The 16,780-nt window shown below is 42.3% G+C and overlaps 1 protein-coding gene across 2 annotated transcripts in view; it reads right to left on the bottom strand.

Moving 5' to 3' along the window:
• Window positions 1–16,780, bottom strand: part of ITGA6 (integrin subunit alpha 6) — a 77,069-nt gene that overhangs the window by 7,206 nt on the left and 53,083 nt on the right. For both annotated transcript variants that reach the window (XM_081242409.1, XM_081242408.1), the window contains exons 12-24: window positions 13,072–13,232; window positions 12,763–12,906; window positions 11,251–11,366; window positions 10,941–11,130; window positions 10,769–10,852; window positions 10,592–10,671; window positions 10,363–10,440; window positions 10,173–10,275; window positions 8,605–8,778; window positions 8,117–8,215; window positions 7,906–8,016; window positions 7,710–7,808; window positions 911–1,036 (exon numbers count right to left, since the gene is read on the bottom strand). In XM_081242409.1, coding sequence (XP_081098535.1) covers window positions 911–1,036; window positions 7,710–7,808; window positions 7,906–8,016; window positions 8,117–8,215; window positions 8,605–8,778; window positions 10,173–10,275; window positions 10,363–10,440; window positions 10,592–10,671; window positions 10,769–10,852; window positions 10,941–11,130; window positions 11,251–11,366; window positions 12,763–12,906; window positions 13,072–13,232 — 1,565 coding nt within the window. The remainder of the gene's footprint in view (window positions 1–910; window positions 1,037–7,709; window positions 7,809–7,905; window positions 8,017–8,116; window positions 8,216–8,604; window positions 8,779–10,172; window positions 10,276–10,362; window positions 10,441–10,591; window positions 10,672–10,768; window positions 10,853–10,940; window positions 11,131–11,250; window positions 11,367–12,762; window positions 12,907–13,071; window positions 13,233–16,780) is intronic.

Consider the following 16,780-nt stretch of genomic DNA (forward strand, 5'->3'; position numbering starts at 1 on the left):
AATACACTGCATACATAATGTCACAGTAATCAAAACATTAGTATTTCTGCAGTGAGACTAATGAGTAAAGGATAAAGACCATAAAGAGCCTCTCTTCACATCATGTCAGGTTGTGCTGCCAAATAAGTCATTACAAACTGAGTTTTTTTTTTTTTTACAAGTTGTGATTGTTGACAAAGGTTGATAAAGGTCTGTGAACCTCCATTACTCACTGAGAATAATCCAAAATCTATAGGTCATAATCTCTGGCAACAAAAGTATGCAACATCTCATACATTTTTTGTAATGTAGACTATTTACTGGTAGAAAGCAGGAGGAAGATACTACATTATATTTGCAGGACCAAATTCTAATGAAGAACATTATATTAAACACAGATCTTCCTTATGTTTGATATAGGCTATGATAACTACTCTGGGATTCATTAATTTCATGCTTCCCTATTCCTAATTTAGCTGTAACTATAACAAGTCCCAACTGCTGCCATGAACATTTCTTTATGAAAGCTGAAATTAACCGGGATACAGATTCTGATTAATGTGATACCCAACAATTTGGCTTAGATTCAGAAATTGATCTTAGATGAAGAAAAGGTCATAGTGGTAAAATTTTTTAAATTGTTATTTGCCAAACGTGCTAAATTACATGTGAAAAACACCAAAATTTACACACTTAAGAAGCTCCTTATAATGTACAAATACTATATATCTTTAAATCCAAAATGTTAGACAGATATTCAGATGTTCATTGTATAATTCTCAAGTTTGCTGTATGTTGGAAAAGTTTCATAGTAAAATGTTGGGAAAAGGAAGCAATAAAAAAAATGTATATACTATCAGTGTTAATTTACTTTTTAAAAAACCTGAAATAAAGTTTGTATCACAAAACTCAAGTGCTAGATATGACTTACCTTCCATAGTAAAAATACTAATAGAGCAAGCATCAAAATCCCAGCAAGAATAGCCACTAGGATGATCCACCAAGGTACTCCTGAATATTGAGCTACAGTCTTTGAGGGAAACACAGTCACACGAACCTATGGGGCATAAAAGAAAGCAATATCATTATAAACTGAGGTGAGAATTAAACCATGAGTTTATATTACTAATTCTGCTTCCAGACACATTTTGGTCAATGTAGCCTATGGACAGGTGAGATGTCTTTTTGATGTGAGATCCTTTCCTTTAGTAACGGAATACTGCTTTAAGAGACATTTCTTGGAGATCTTTTCCCAGAACCTGGAAAATGCTGGATTGTGGGTTTTTTAAAAAAATTTATTTATTTATTTATTTTTATTTTTGGCTGTGTTGGGTCTTCGTTGCTGCGTGTGGACTTTCTCTAGTTGCAACGAGCGGGGGCTCCTCTTCGTTTCGGTGCACGGGCTTCTCATTGTGGTGGCTTCTTCTGTTGTGGCACACAGGCTCTAGGCATGTGGGCTTCAGTAGTTGTGGCTCACGGGCTCAGTAGTTGTGGCTCGTGGCTCTAGGGCGCAGGCTCAGTAGTTGTGGTGCAGGGGCTTAGCTGCTCCGTGGCATGTGGGATCTTCCCAGACCAGGGCTCGAACCCGTGTCCCCTGAATTTGCAGATGGATTCTTAACCACTGCGCCACCAGGGAAGTCCTGGATTGTGTTTTGACAAAGTAATTATTTCTTTGCTAACTTATGTTTTTAAAATTTTTGTAATCAACAAAAGTAGAGAAAATTGTATAATGAACCATCATTTATTCATCACCAAGTTTCAACAATTATCAATAGGGACACAACCTCAATCTTGTTACATCTATATAACCTGGTATCTTTTTGAGAATGGTCACCTCTCTTAATATAGCATCCAACAATGGCAACAAAAGGGTCTGTTTATGCACAGTAAGCCTACATTCCTCCCTCAGAGTTTAAAGACATTATGAAATACAAAAATAGGGATGGAGCTATTAGATGGTATTAGAGGCATTAGATGGATACCATTCTAATTCTTCCTTAGGGTTGAAACCGAGCAGGACCCTACAGGGCGCCCCCAGCTGACAATTACTTGGAACCACAGGACTGAGATGGTCATCTCTGAACGTAGAAGATTACCTCCTCTCCAGCACGTAGCCCCTCTTTTCCCTACATAATCTCTGAGCAAAACCTGGTGAGTTGGTTCTTTGGGATACAAGTCCACCTTCTCCCCAGGATTGCCAGCTTCCTCAACAAAGCTATCTTTTCTTTTACCTAACACTTCTCTCTCACAACTGGATTCTTGAGTGACAAGAAGCCAAACCCGAGTTCAGTAACAGGATAGCAAACTAAGGATCCTCATAAAGAATAAAATTTCCTGAAATGGCTTGGTGTCATCTTCTACAACAATGTGTATAGACAAACTAGACTCTGGATTCATTCAGAGGCAGCTTAGAGCTCTAAGAGGCAGGTGATGAGAAGCTTAAGTTTTAAACATTTGATAGCTGGCAAATACCAATTAGATAGAAATAGTGTTTATTTAGAAATCTAAAAAGTTGCTTATGGCAATTTGCTACAACTTGGTTACATGGGTTTAGAATTCAAGTGGATTTTTGTAACACCAGCAGACTTTTTTTCCCCAGGAGATGATTTTTCAAAGCACATAAAAGACCTGGTGAAAGCTACAAATATGATTTTGTAAACTATACTGATTAGAGATCTACCAGTTTGAAGTTTCTGATATTTTTGAATTTAGAGAATATAAAGTGAAGGGTAGAGAAAATTTAGAGGGAACAATTTAATTTCTGAGAAATGTTTCTATTCACGTATTCTAAATTAATATTGAATTCTGGATGCTGCCTAAAAATGCTTCTATGTCTACACTGTGATTCAATATTACTATACTAGAACTCTTTCTTTAAAAATCTCTTAAAGTACTTCCCTTCCTACTTATCCTAGAAAACAGCTTCTCAACCTCCTTTGGCTTATGGAATATACTTAAAAGCAAGAACTGCTTTCCTTTAAACATTTAATAGGAAAGAATTCACTTTTAGAGTTTTTAGCATAAACACCTTTCTCAGCTACTATGTTTCCTGTTATGCTCTCAATGAGGTTTCACTCAAGCTCCCAGCCCCAGGGAGGGCCTCATGGCTCACTTCTGTTGCCTCCCTTCCCCCAACAGGTGTCCTAGCTTTAAGCTAAAACAACCCTTTCTTGAGATTACTGGTTCAAGCAGAGGGGTACCCACGAAGTAGGGAAGAAAGAATGGTGAGAGACTGGTGAAGAAGTAATATAGTTGGTGTGACTGCTAAGCCAGACTATTCTAAAATAAAAAGATTTCAATTAGCCTATGCTTTATCTCATTTAACTTTGCTTCCCTAGTATGTAGCATAGGGAAGCCACACAGTGTGTCCCTGGGGCAAGGTGATGACTTGGAAGGGCCATCCTCATGTTTAAGAATAAGCTCTGATGAAACCTTGAAGTGGAGAGTGGAAACTGGTCCATGGCAAGGGCAAGTAGCCTTATAGTCACACCGCATACCAGAGCCTTTTAAATGGCTGATCATAGGGGGAAACCATGCCCATAAAAGGCTGCAATCCAACAGCATAAGGGCTGAACAAGGTAGTTTATTTTGTGGGTTGGGGCTGGGGTGGTGTGTAGTTTTAAAAACTAAAACAACTCACTGTGCATCAAAGACTGAGGACTGATGCTAGGGGCTGGGCCACACATTTAAAGGCCAGATGTGCTCTGCAAACCCAGTGTGTGCAAGGCCAAAGTGCAGTCCAGGAAGGCAAGAGAGGCCAGTCAGCAAGATTTTATTGTTTGTTTCCTTAAATTGTCAACTCTGTGTGTGTGTGTGTGTGTGTGTGTGTGTGTGACAATCATTCTCCAGCTGGGACTGAGAATGGGGGTTGTGTGGAGCTGGCCTTAGAATCGGGTGAGGGGAGACCAACTGTGAGCTGCGACTCCCAGAGCGCGAGAAGCCTTGTCTCATCTTGTCACAGCAACTGTTACTGATGGACAATGACAGGTTCAGGCCAGTAGAAATTACTCCAACTCCAAAAACAAAAAAAATTTTTTTGGTTTCATTAAAATCTAGGCATTTCCATAGGGATGACCTGTGCATGTGAACCTCATCCATCATGTACCCGTAAGGGGAAAAAGGGCTTAACTCTGCTGATGCATTAAATTCCATCACCAGTGAGCAGTGCTGAGACCACATTAGCTTGCCCCCAGCCAAACTGTTTCCCTAAATCACTCTGTCATGTAATATCCTACGCTCTTATTGAAGATCAGTATAAGAAACCACCCGATGAAGGGATTTTCCTATCTTTCACAAAACTCTCTATTAAAGACACCATCCCCTTAGTGAGTGTTCTTCATATCCGAAATCCATCTTATAAAAGGATCCATATCTCAAGTTCTTCTCTGAATTTAGAACCAAAAAAAGAAAAGCTCCTCCCCCTGAAAAATGAGGCACCTACTTTCACCTATCACATTCTTTCTCATCTTTGCCAGTCAGGAAGCTTAGACACTCTCTTCCTACTTCCTTAGGAATGAAATGCCGGTATATAAGTACAACCCATAAGTAATCTCCTTCTTCCTTGGCTTACTTCAACAATTCTCTTCCAGTTCGCGATCTCCTAGACCGTGAAATTCTTCACAATTGACACTATCTTGTTCAACTTTGCTTCTCTAGCATTTTTGCAGGGAAGGCACGCGGTGTGTCCATGGCTAACTGGATTGTTAATTGGATCAATTTAATTGACACTAAAATTTTAATAACCATCTTAGCTGTTTCAGTTAGGTGACCGGCTCTCTCTTTGTTGTAATAATATCTTGAAAGTGTTTTATTAAGAAATGAACACAAAACTCTTGAAATTAGTTGGGTTATAAGGAAACAAAGGATTTTTTTTCATCTTTTTAAAGCCAGGATTAGAGTAAAAGCAATGGGAAGATCTTTCAATATTAACACCAAAAGGGCTTCCCTGGTGGCGCAGTGGTTGAGAGTCCGCCTGCTGATGCAGGAGACATGGGTTCGTGCCCCGTCCGGGAATATCCCACATGCCATGGAGTGGCTGGGCCCGTGAGCCATGGCCGCTGAGCCTGCGCGTCCAGAGCCTGTGCTCCGCAACGGGAGAGGCCCCAACAGTGAGAGGCCGGCGTACTGCAAAAAAAATAATAACACCAAAAGACAAGACTGAATTACTCAACCTCCTGTGCTTCTATCTCCAAAGAAAAATGATCTAGACACTGGAAAAGAGAGAGGAACCAAGATATAAATGAAACTGAAACCCTCAGTAAGTGAGGGAATAAAAAATGAAGGCATCCTGACACTTGAATTAAGCTTGAATCTTTAGGCCTCCCAAAACTGCACCTTAAAATCTAAAGAAACGTGTAGATGTGATATCTGAGCTACTATTGTATCTCAGAAATCAGTTAATAGAAGAGGTAACAGAAGACTAGAGACTAAAAAAACAGTCTCGGTTTTCAAAAGAAATGGGTTCTAGACATGAGACTAATAACCCGTTTTCAAATCTACCAATTATTAAACCAATCAAGTAGGATTACAGCAAAGATTCCAATTCCCATTGGTAGGCATGGGCTCTCAAAGCCCGAAGAACATGAAATGCCCAAGAGAACCTCATCTGCATTTGTGACCCAGCCATTAGGCTGGATACGAGGGGACTTAGTTCCATTATCTTCGAGAAAACAAGAGCACCTGATGAGAAGCTTTGAGCCCGAGGTCTGATCTTAACTCCACATGCTGGTCCTGTGACCCTGAGGGAGAGACAACCTTCCTTTCTGGACTCAAGTTTTCTCATCTAAACTTGAGATTTGGGGACTTAATGGGGAGCAAGTGTCACAGAGCCAAAGAACAGGAGCCCTGAAGTCAGACAGGTACAGATTTCAATCCAGGACCCCAAATGACATCCCCTCTCTGTGCCTGCTTCCTTTTTTGTAAAGTGGGTACAATGTCTACCTTGGCATTCTTCTGCAGTCTAAATGACAGCATATCGGTAAAGCATCTAGTAGATAGCAGACATTTAATTAACGTTTTATTGTTAGTCCCTTCCCCCTAAAGTGTTCTTTCTCTTTGCAGCTCTAAAAACTCAGTGATTCTCAGGGTTTCTGATTAAAAGTCACAGAAAGTTATAGCAACTGCCTTCAGTCAGAGAGGGAGTTAAAGGATTCTCAGGGAGGGTGTAGCTTAGTTGACAGTCCTTATGATGCCTTATTAATAAGAGGTAGAAAGGTGGGCTGGAGTAACCTGCAAAGATAATGTAAGGCCAGGGTGAGGGTACGTCCTGGTGAGCCTGGGACAGTCCTGGCTTGCACCAGATGCCCCAGCATCCTGCCCAGATAAATGTGTCCTGGTTTGGATGATAAATTTTAACAGCTAAGGGCCACTATATCTCAGAAACCAAGGTGATCAGGGAGACTCACTGGATTTTCAGCTGGTGAAAGGACTGAAGCCAGGACACTGTCATAAGTACATCAGTAGATCAGCTTCAGGACAGTAATTCACAATCTTTCCTTCTCCATTCATTCTCTTTTGCAAAACATTCCCAACTGTAACCTGTAGGCATTTACTTTGAGAGCTTGATACAAGCCCCTGTGGGTGCCAGACCCCCACAAGGAACCTCTGACTAGTGGTACACAAGCTCCTACTCTTGTTCAATAGTTTTCTTAATTACCTGGAGGAAGACACAGTAGGCATGCTTCTTGGTTTTAAAAAAGATAAAGCTTGCAGGGATAGAAAGTTAACAGAGAGCAAATGACCGAGACTCAGAATTCTGTTGTAAACCCAAACAACGGACCAAAAGTAAATCACATAAAATGCAAGGATACACTTAAAGGCATGCCTTTAGATTTTTTAAATTTGCTCAAGGGTGGCATAGGGGAAATACAGCTTGACAGCACATTCTGATGAAAACACCTGGAAGTTTCAGCAGAACACAGACGTAAAAACGGCAGTTGCGAGAAATGCAAACAATCCTCAGCAACCATTTAAAAACCAAATTTTAGGCTGAACTAACAGAAGCTTGGGTCTGAGACACTGGGAGGCAGGTTCGGGTAAGCTGAAGGAGGCAGACCACACATCCGCTCAGCCCTGCCTGGGGCCGGCCCAGGAAAGGCAGAGACCTGGAACCAGTTCAGCTGCGCCAGGGCAGGACGGAAAACTGAAGAGCTGGGTGCTTAGCTCTGAAGAGACCTGTCCAAGGAGGCATTACAGTTTCCTTCAATTATTTCAAAGGCTGCTACGTGGCTGAGAGAGAGGACTTATTTTGGACTTGTTCCAAGGGGCCATAACCAGAGACTGATTTTATAAGATTCAACTCTGGATTCCTATATAGAGATCATTTCTAGTAACTGCTGCTGGCCACACATGCCACGAGCTACCCCATAATGCAGTGAGGCTACCGTCACTGGGGGCACGCCGACAACGGTGACAAGCATCAGGGGCGGTACAAGACGTGGGGTCTTTATAGACTTGGGAGGTGCACCCATTCTCTCCTTGAGCCAAGAGCTCTCAAATCTACCCCATGCACCACAGATCGAGATGACCCAGGAATCACTTCTTTCTGCAATGATTCTGTTGAAACGCTGCTTGGGGTGGGCCGCACCTTAAGACACCATCTGCTCTCTCCTTAAAGGGGGTAACAGTGCCGTGAGGGAAATGAGATCCAGAGCAGCCCGTCCTCAGGCCACGGGCATGGGGTGGAGGAGAGAGATCTGCTCTGAGCTGAATGAAGCCCGGGGACCCCTCACCTGAGTGCCTGCATTGGGCAGCTTAATATTCTCGGTGGCAGCCGTTACATCAATGGAAGCCCGCACGAGAATGTCCAGGTAGTTCATCTTGGAGTACTCCTGTCGGAGACAAAGTTAGTGAAAGCATTAGTGAAGAGGGAAACGTGCTGGGAGGTGGCAGACAACTTGAGGGGCACAGCCCGGCAGCGGAGCCCACCTCCAGAAACGTGCTGTTCCAGAGCCTCGAGCGCAGAACCACGGAGGCCTTGCTATCCAGCCCTTGGAGCGGGCACGCGATGTTCACACAGTTCACGTTGACGCTGCAGTTCTGGGGAGAAAAGGAAGAGCAGGGGTTACGGCGCAGTGGTCTGGGGAAGGCCTTCCCACCACCTCCTGTCAAACACTCACAGCTCTTGAAAAATACTTACGAGGGTCTGGTATTTTCTTTCGGCAAATAAAGAAAATTTTCTACCATCGTCTGTCTGTCTTTCAGCAATTTCTCGTTTCTTTCTTGAGTTGTGAGCCTCCTGAAAAGAATTACATCCAAAATAGTTCCACCTACGCAGTGGATGAGAGTCCGCCTGCCGATGCAGGGGACACGGGTTCGTGCCCCGGTCCGGGAAGATCCCACATGCCGCGGAGCGGCTGGGCCCATGAGCCACGGCCGCTGAGCCTGCGCGTCCGGAGCCTGTGCTCCGCAACAGGAGAGGCCACAGCAGTGAGAGGCCCGTGTACCGCAAAAACAAACAAACAAACAAACAAAATAGTTCCACCTAATTTTTTGGCACTACTGTACAAACCTCTTGAGCTCTCCCTCCCAAATACTGCCAAATTCACATGATTGACAATTAATCTTCACCCTTCTCCCATCACCAAAGGCGCAGAAATAATTTAAGTGTAAAATCCACCAACCTACCTTTAGTTTCAGGAAGTTTATTTCATTTTGTGGCTGACAAGCTATCTTTTCCAATCCTTTGGATTCTACTTTCACCAAATAAAGCAACCATTTGCCATTGCTAACTTCTTTTGGCCACTGGATATTCAAGGTTGCTGTGCCGAGGTTTTTAAGAGGTTTGCCCAAGTTAATCACCTGTTAGAAAATAATACGTTATTATCTCAGTGTAATTCCCTCAACATAAAATTAAGTAAGCAGTTCCTATTGCCAAGAGAAAAAAGCCAAAATATCTGGCATAATACTACAATAAAAGCACAGTTTCCAAAAATGGAGTATGGATAGGGCATTCAAAAATAGAGATTCGTGCTTAAAGATTCCTGTCAATAAAAATAGAAAGAAAAAAGAGATCAAAGAGAAATAATTGTTCGTTCAATCCAGGAACAACTTTTGTTGTAACAGAATCTGCGGTGTAGATATGCCAGGCTCTCAACAGACCCAGGAAAAAGTCACATGTGTGTTTGTGTATCACTCTGTAACCACACTGCCTGGCAGATGACAAAGCCTGCGTGGTGGCAGTGCACCCACAACCTGCTTCTGGGAAGCCCCACCTGCTGCAAAAATGAAGCTGTCCCCGTCCTTACTATGCAGGGGAGGCTTGGGATAACAACTGAGAGACCCGGAGTAGGACCCTTCTGGCAGCCAGGAACCCATGCAAGCTGGGGGCGGGCAGGGAGCAACTCCCTGCAGCAGAAATCGAAAGAGTTTGTATGGAGGGCTGCTCCGGAAACCACAAACCTCTCTTCAGCCACATCTGCCTAGGTGCCATGACCACCACCCACTACCTGTCCCATCCATGTCTGCAGAGCTAACAGAGGCTTTCAGAGGAGAATTCTGCCTCTTCACCCTGTTGCAGTCACCGGGGGGCCCATTCTTGCTACTTCAGACTTTCACACCTCAACAACGGTCACTGTGTTTTCAGGAACATGACTGGAGCCACACAGACCTAAACCTGCCTATGACTTAGGAGCCACCTCTGTACCACGAGAATATGTTCATCCAACGGGACCAAGAGCCACTGGGATTGCCTACTTTGAAATGGGTCAGAGCAACCACTAGTCTTCCTTACTGGCATATGCGAAACCTACATTCACCATCACAACACTGGGCTCGGGAAAGGTCGTGAACATTAACCACAAGCAATAGGAGAGATGACCTTATAATAGAGAAAGAAATAAATCATAACACATTCTAAAGCCAGATAGAAATTACTTTGAGATTTTTGTTTTATAGACAGACTCTGGAGGGGGAAAAGTCGATTCTTCCTTTCTCTCTACACCACATGTACATTAAAACTCTCTAGGACCAAACTGAACTGGATTCTGAACAGAATCTTATGTTGAATGACAGTTGTGGTTCTCCATTCTGGAAAACGTGACTTTTACACTAAGCCAGTATGGTGTTTAAAAGCTGGCAAACTCACTTTATCATGTTTATTTATTATTATTTATTAAAATTACATATTCAAGACCCTATACAGCACATGTTAGCTTTCAGTACATAGAACAGAAGGGCCAACTGCAGCCACTTACCCTGAACTCATACTCAATTAAACTTCCCACTTCCTCTTCAGATTTCATAGCTTGCTCACCAATGACTGTACCTCCAAAATACACCTGGGAAGGTTTAGCAACTCTGTTAAATTAAAAAACACCAGTTTTAGCGAGGATTGTAAATGGTTCTTTCAAACACTGATTTGTTGTGCTAAACACAAACACTTACCCGGAGACCGATAAAAGCAGTTCAATAACCACTCTTGCTGTAGCTGTAATTGAGGCCAAATTATCTTGATTGCTTGTTCTGAAAATGAAAAGGAAACAATAGGGTTTTATTTTAACAGTCAGTTTTCTCATTAAATTACACTTCTTTTATGATTTGGATAAAGACCAATTCATTGACTTGCTGTGTTTTCATGAAACAATTCTGAATGGAAGGTTGAAAGAACTCTTACGTTTCCAACTTCAGATTAATATCCAGATCTGTGGTGTCAAAGGTGATCTCAGTTGTACTTAAAATTAAATAAAAAGTAACCTAAAAAACAGAAATAGCTGTTAAACACAGACTGAGCATATCGACCCTGTAATGTTATTTGAAACATTAAAATACAGTATGTAAAGGCATCACCTACACTGGAATTTCTTTTAAAAGGATTCCCAAGCTCGCAGTCTGCTTGTGAGCCATTCTGGTTTGCAACACAACTCAACTGTTTCTCCTGGAACAGAAGAACATACCAGATCACAGCACATGCACCTGCCACACAATGTTTTTTTCCGTCCAACACGGTCTCCAGAAATACTTACAGGGAAAGCCCTCAGTTCTCTATATGCAGAATAAGTCAAAGTGTCCGGAAAAGTGGCGATGAGTTTAGCTTCATGAGCGTCATCCCCATCTTTGGTGGGATTCTTTGGGTTGGAAGGGCTGTTTGTCACTGTTATTTCTAAAGCAATGTCCTTCTGATCTTTTAGAACTAGTTCTGGTACACCTTTTTGACTATTCGAAAAAAAAAAAAAAGGAAAATGACAAAGTTCTCAATACATTTTCAATAACCCTTCACAAAAAGTCACTGCAAAGCCAGAGTCATTTTTGCTAGTGCTAGGGAGCAATTCTTACATTGGTAAGTAAGAAAATTTGTCTTGATTTCCTTCTCGGGTACAAAATTTATATTCTAGCTTAAGGTTGCTGTTACATACGTTGTCGTCTCCACATCCCTCTTTTAAGAAGTGCACCTGTAGGAAAACAAAATCGTTGTAATTTACATCACTTAGGACTCTAAAAAGGTGACTCTTTCCATACAGTTCATTTCCCTGTGTGACAATTGCCACAGCAGAATCCAAGCTACAAACATACTTTGCATCAAACGCCCACTCTGTCCTTTAATGAAACTGTGTTTTCAGAACACTCTGGCCAGGGCACTGAGGTGCTGTAGGATAGTAAAGAGTAAACCTGGCTCTGCTGCTCACTTAGTTGTATGGCTTTGGGCGAGTCACTTAACCTTTCAGAGTCTAAGTTTCATCACAGGTGACACGGGATACCACCTCCCTACTATACAGGGTTACTGTAAGAATTACCAATAATAATGACAGTGCTACCTAACTAACACATGATTACATATTTTAACTCATGTAATCCTCACAAGGGATCTATGAGGCATATACTATGCAGAGCCCCATTGCACAGATGGGGAAACAGAGTTCAAGGTCAGGAAAGCAAAGGGCAGAGTATCTTGCACTGTGCTAAGGGGTGCTCAATAATCACACTGATAAATAATTAGGAAAACAGTCTCCTTGCTTGTCACGTTTAACGTGACCATGGAGCTGGGAATATACACAAGAAATATTAATGTGACTATGACATTGAGAGTATATTGAAAAGTATACAAGGAACTATGCTTGATGACAATAAACACTACAATGTGTAGATTTAGGCATCAGCCCCCAAGCCTAACTCACTCGTGAAAACCTTCGTCAGTGAGCCATTAGAACCAGGTGCCTCAGAGTGGACGCTCCAGTATGAACTAGAGTTTAACAACAAGTACAAAACGCCGAATCAAGATGTCACCACTCCCAGCCTAATCTGGCATCTCAGCCATCCTAAACCCTAGCAAACAGACCGCACTTCATAAGTGGTATACAGCAAGCCATCCAATATAAATTTTTCTTCCTAAGATTACAGACGCTACATTAGGCACTAAATGACTATTTCACTGTTAATACATTTTTGCCTTGCTGAATTTTGATACTCCTTGATTTTAACATTCAGACTAACAACAGTTTGTTTTCTACATTTTAATGTTCTCAGTGGTAAATAAAATACAATGCCTTTTTCTTCCTACATACAGCTACAGGAGAAACTTGATGTGAGAATAATAAGTTCTGTCAATTATAGTCTCAATAAGTTGCAGTGGCCAAAAATTATTAAGAACAATACTCTCTGGCTCCAAATTGCACCCTGTATGTTCACTGCTGATTTGGGAAACATTTTCTGCAACAAACCTTGCATATATTAAAAAGCTTATTTACTGAAAAGGAATGGCCTTTAGAGCAAATCAATCACTAGTTCTATTGCCTTCAGAGATGTCTGATTTGGCAAACAATTGGCAAAATGAAAGTCAGAAAGACTTACATCTGTATGAACAGACTTGGGTTCGTTTGAATTCAGAATTGGAAGAACTTCTGGAAGTGAATTCACTCGCCTCCGAGTGCTTGGCTGTTGGATCTCTACTGAAGCTGTTATGGGGATGGGACGCAGTTTATCTCTGATATTTTCCTGGAAAGTATGCAGAGATACAGTTAAGTATGATATACATGCTACTGGGGAACTCCGAAACAATGCTTTCCTTTGTACTGGAAAATGGGTTGCTAGCATAAATGTCAGAAATCTCCACGTCACCACGGACCCCCTTTAAAGAACCGATCTGTCTGCAGCCCTCACCTGGAGCCAGAGGGTTTCCTCCATGCACGTCTTCTGCTTCTGCCTGCTCAGAGTGAGCTCTTGCGTATACTTGGGCTCAGAACCGTGGTTTCGAAACTGAACTCTTGATGACAGCCCAGATTTTCTTCTTTCCTTTTCAGCCTCCAGTGTGCCCGCAATGGCTAGGTGACATCAACAAAATCATGGCAACTTAGAAGTGCATTCATACACAAGGCAGCTATAAAGTATGGTGAGTTCCTTTCTGATATATTTTAATACCTCCTAGAACACTTTTTCCCACTACCATTGTTTTCCTTCGTATTTCCTGGTAATGTACATTCTGACTGAATTATGATGTTTCAAATCAAGCTGTTCTTTCCCATCCATTGCTGTGAACAATGTTTTAAAGCTACATTTCCATTGGGCCACCTGGGGGAGCTCGAGAGTAAGTCAAAACCTCAGCGCAGCATCTAAGAATCAGTTTCTGACTGTGTTTCTAGAACTCAGAGTACCTCAGACAACAGGAGGGCAGCCAACACTCCCTAAGCGCCTAAACTGACTCCCCCTTCAACAGTCCTATGCTTAAATTCAAGAAAGTTCTCTAGATCAGCAGCAGGGGCTTCTCCTGAGTTGTGTCAGGAATGCAGAACCTTGGGCCCCAGCCAGACCTACTTAACCCGAATCTGCATTTTAACAAGATCATCAGGTGGTTCTTATACACATTAAAGTTTAAGAAGCTTTGATACGGGATAGTTGTCTAAAAGAGGAACAATATATATATTAGAGATGGAGATGTCTTTTGACAATAGGATGAGACTTTTCACTTAAAAAAGAAAAAGAATTAAAAGGTAAAATATACTTCCTTTCAGGGGCTAGAGGGCCCGTTTGTCAGCTAATAAAACTCCGACAACCAAAGTTTCCACTTCCAAAGCCCCAGAAGGCACATCTTGCTTGTGATTACCTACACTAACAGAGCTTGGAGACAAGCTAGGGTTTGGATGATCAAAATCTCATTTCTTGACTTCAGAATGCATTCTTTGCCAGTTCGCTATATGTAACTGCTAACTCTAACTATGTTTCTTTATGGGCCAATACTTAAATGACTTACATTTATTAAATCACTCACTAACCATCAGAAGAGGAAGTGACCCAGTGTGTACAGGGCCAGAGCAGGTAGCTTCAAGGAAAAAAATCTGCTCCAGAAAATACAGAAAATGAATAACCCATGTTCTAATATTCACATTAGAGTTTGGAAGAGACCTTTTTAAGAGACTCTATTTTAATTCCCTCTTCTTACACATGAAGAACTGGAGGCCCACAGAGCTAGGTGGCTGGCCCAGGGTCCTACAGTGAGGGATGGAGGCAACTCCTAAAGTCTCTGTCACAAACACAAAAGATGACTGCCTTACAAAGCCTCTTAGACATGCAGGTTCCCACTTCCCCTAGGCCTCTGCACAAGTCACTCTCCCCCTTCTGCAGGCTGCACCACCCCCTACTTTTTGACTCCCCGTCACTGGCTGACTCACCCTACTCCTCCTTCAGATCTCAGCGTGGACATCGCTTCCTCTAGGAAGCCTCTCCTCGCCCCTCCTGGGGGTCCGACAGTATTCCTCTCATAACCACACTTAGCCTGCTGAGCTGTGACTGCCTGACCATCTTCCCAGGCAAAGCCGTGCCAGGGATCACCTCGGTCGGTTTGCCACTGTACTGCCTGGCAACAGCACAACACCTGACATAAATATAATCGGTAGAATAGATGAACAGAAGCATACACGCCAACATACAGCCAATGCACATTTGCACACACACAATGTGACGTTATCCTTATGCTGAAACAATAGCTGTTCCAATATGGAAGGCCAAAATTTAGAAATGACAGTTTCAATAGTAATTTCTGTGTCCATCTAAAGAATTCTTAAATGTCACGGCTGCCAAATGGAATGTGCCTCCATTTTAGGCCCTCTGTGAACCTTGACATCATCCATTTATCAGTGACCTGCTAACTTCACAATGAACCAGACGAAGGCTCACATGCTGAGTGCCCCTCACAGCAAAAGCAGGGGAGGGTGTGGGTGCATTAAAACCGTTTATCTACCAAACCCACTCTAACCTTTTCTGACCCTCCAGACAGTTCACATCATCTTAAAATCCCTGCCGGCCACCTTTGCTGACCTTTTGAGGGGCAAGCCAAGTAGAATAGTCATTAAGGTTCAATTATAAATATCTGTACGTATGGAACACCAACCACATCTGAGGACTGCTGAGTTAAAACAGGCTAGTCAAACAATAAGCTCACACTCTCTGACACTGGGAACACAGATTTTAGAGGTATTAACTTCTGCAGCTTTGTGCAAGTTCTGCTTTATTTGATTCAGAATTTCCCAATACCGTGGAAGCAAAGGCAATGAAAACAGGTTTTCTCTCAATGGCTTCAGAAAAAAAAAAGTTCTGTCTATAGTAGGCCATCCATAAACACTTGGTTAATGGAGTAGTTATATAATATAAAATTAATTTACATGGCATCAAGTGCAGCATTAAAGCTAGAAGAAAGTTTGTAATTTATTTTGTATAAATGATTGATCTGGGGGAAGACACGGAGTGTTCTGGTGAGATTTCACATCTATAGGCAAACAGAGTGGTTTGAGGACATGACCAATAGAATAAAAACGTGTCTCCGTTTCCTCTCCTTGCCCAGTCAAAGAATCACTGTTTCTCCTGGTCTCTCTAGGCTACTTCCAAACATAATGGTAAAAGGCCCGTCACCCAAGCCAGCAAGGGTAAGGCACTGTATTTGGGTAAAAACAACACAAACTACACTGAGAGGATGACAGATTGTGAGAAATCATAAAATATGTCGTCACTGAAAGCCACACAAAAAACTATTTTCTGTACTCAATAAAATACGGGCTACATCAAAAGTAAAGTGAAAGGCCACAGCTCCTCTGGTGTAGAAAGTCCTAATACACGCATACCGTGCACACTCCATGCAAGGTCCACAGATCCTGTGGGGAGACCGTACAGCAGGAGGTGGCCCAGAAGAAGGGGCCTAAAAAGGTCAAAGAGATGAAGAAACCACCTGAGGACAGTTTAAAATCTGGTAAGCTGAAGGCCAAGTAAGCCTATGACAGCATGGATTGGGTGAAAGCAGACTTAGTTGTCCAATTCTGGGGTGTTATAAAGGGACATTTTTTAATAAAGAAAAGAAAGTAATATTTTAGGTAACACGAACAAACCCTAAGAGAACTCACTCCATCTCAAGGTAGAGTAAAAACTGAAAGCCATGAGAACAGACTACCCTGTCCTTCCAGAAAGCTTCTCCTGGGGAAATTGCTGCACTAGAATACCAAGCTGCTGGGACCACGGCCGACCCAGGAAGGAAATCACCCTCACTCTGTACTTCCTCTTTGGGGAAAAGATTTTCTTTAAATTCCTAGGCCCCCAACTTCACTCTGGCTTACTCCTAAAGAGGTACAGCTGCTACTAAAGCATACCAGACAAGGTCTTGGTGATCATCACTACTGTGAGAGTATTGTTAAAAATTTGTCAAACTCTGTGGCAAAACTCCTATTCGGGTTATAAAGAAAGGAACCGGACTAGACCTTATAAATGACAACCTGCTTTCCCCACCTTATCTCATTTGCTCTCCACCACAATCCTATGTAGTAATTCCTATCAGAAGAATTTTTTTTCTTTTTTTTGCGGTACGCGGGCCTCTCACTGTTGGGGCCTC

This window comes from Mesoplodon bidens (assembly GCF_964165515.1).
Source record: "Mesoplodon bidens genome assembly, chromosome: 8".
Taxonomy (NCBI): Eukaryota; Metazoa; Chordata; class Mammalia; order Artiodactyla; family Ziphiidae; genus Mesoplodon; species Mesoplodon bidens.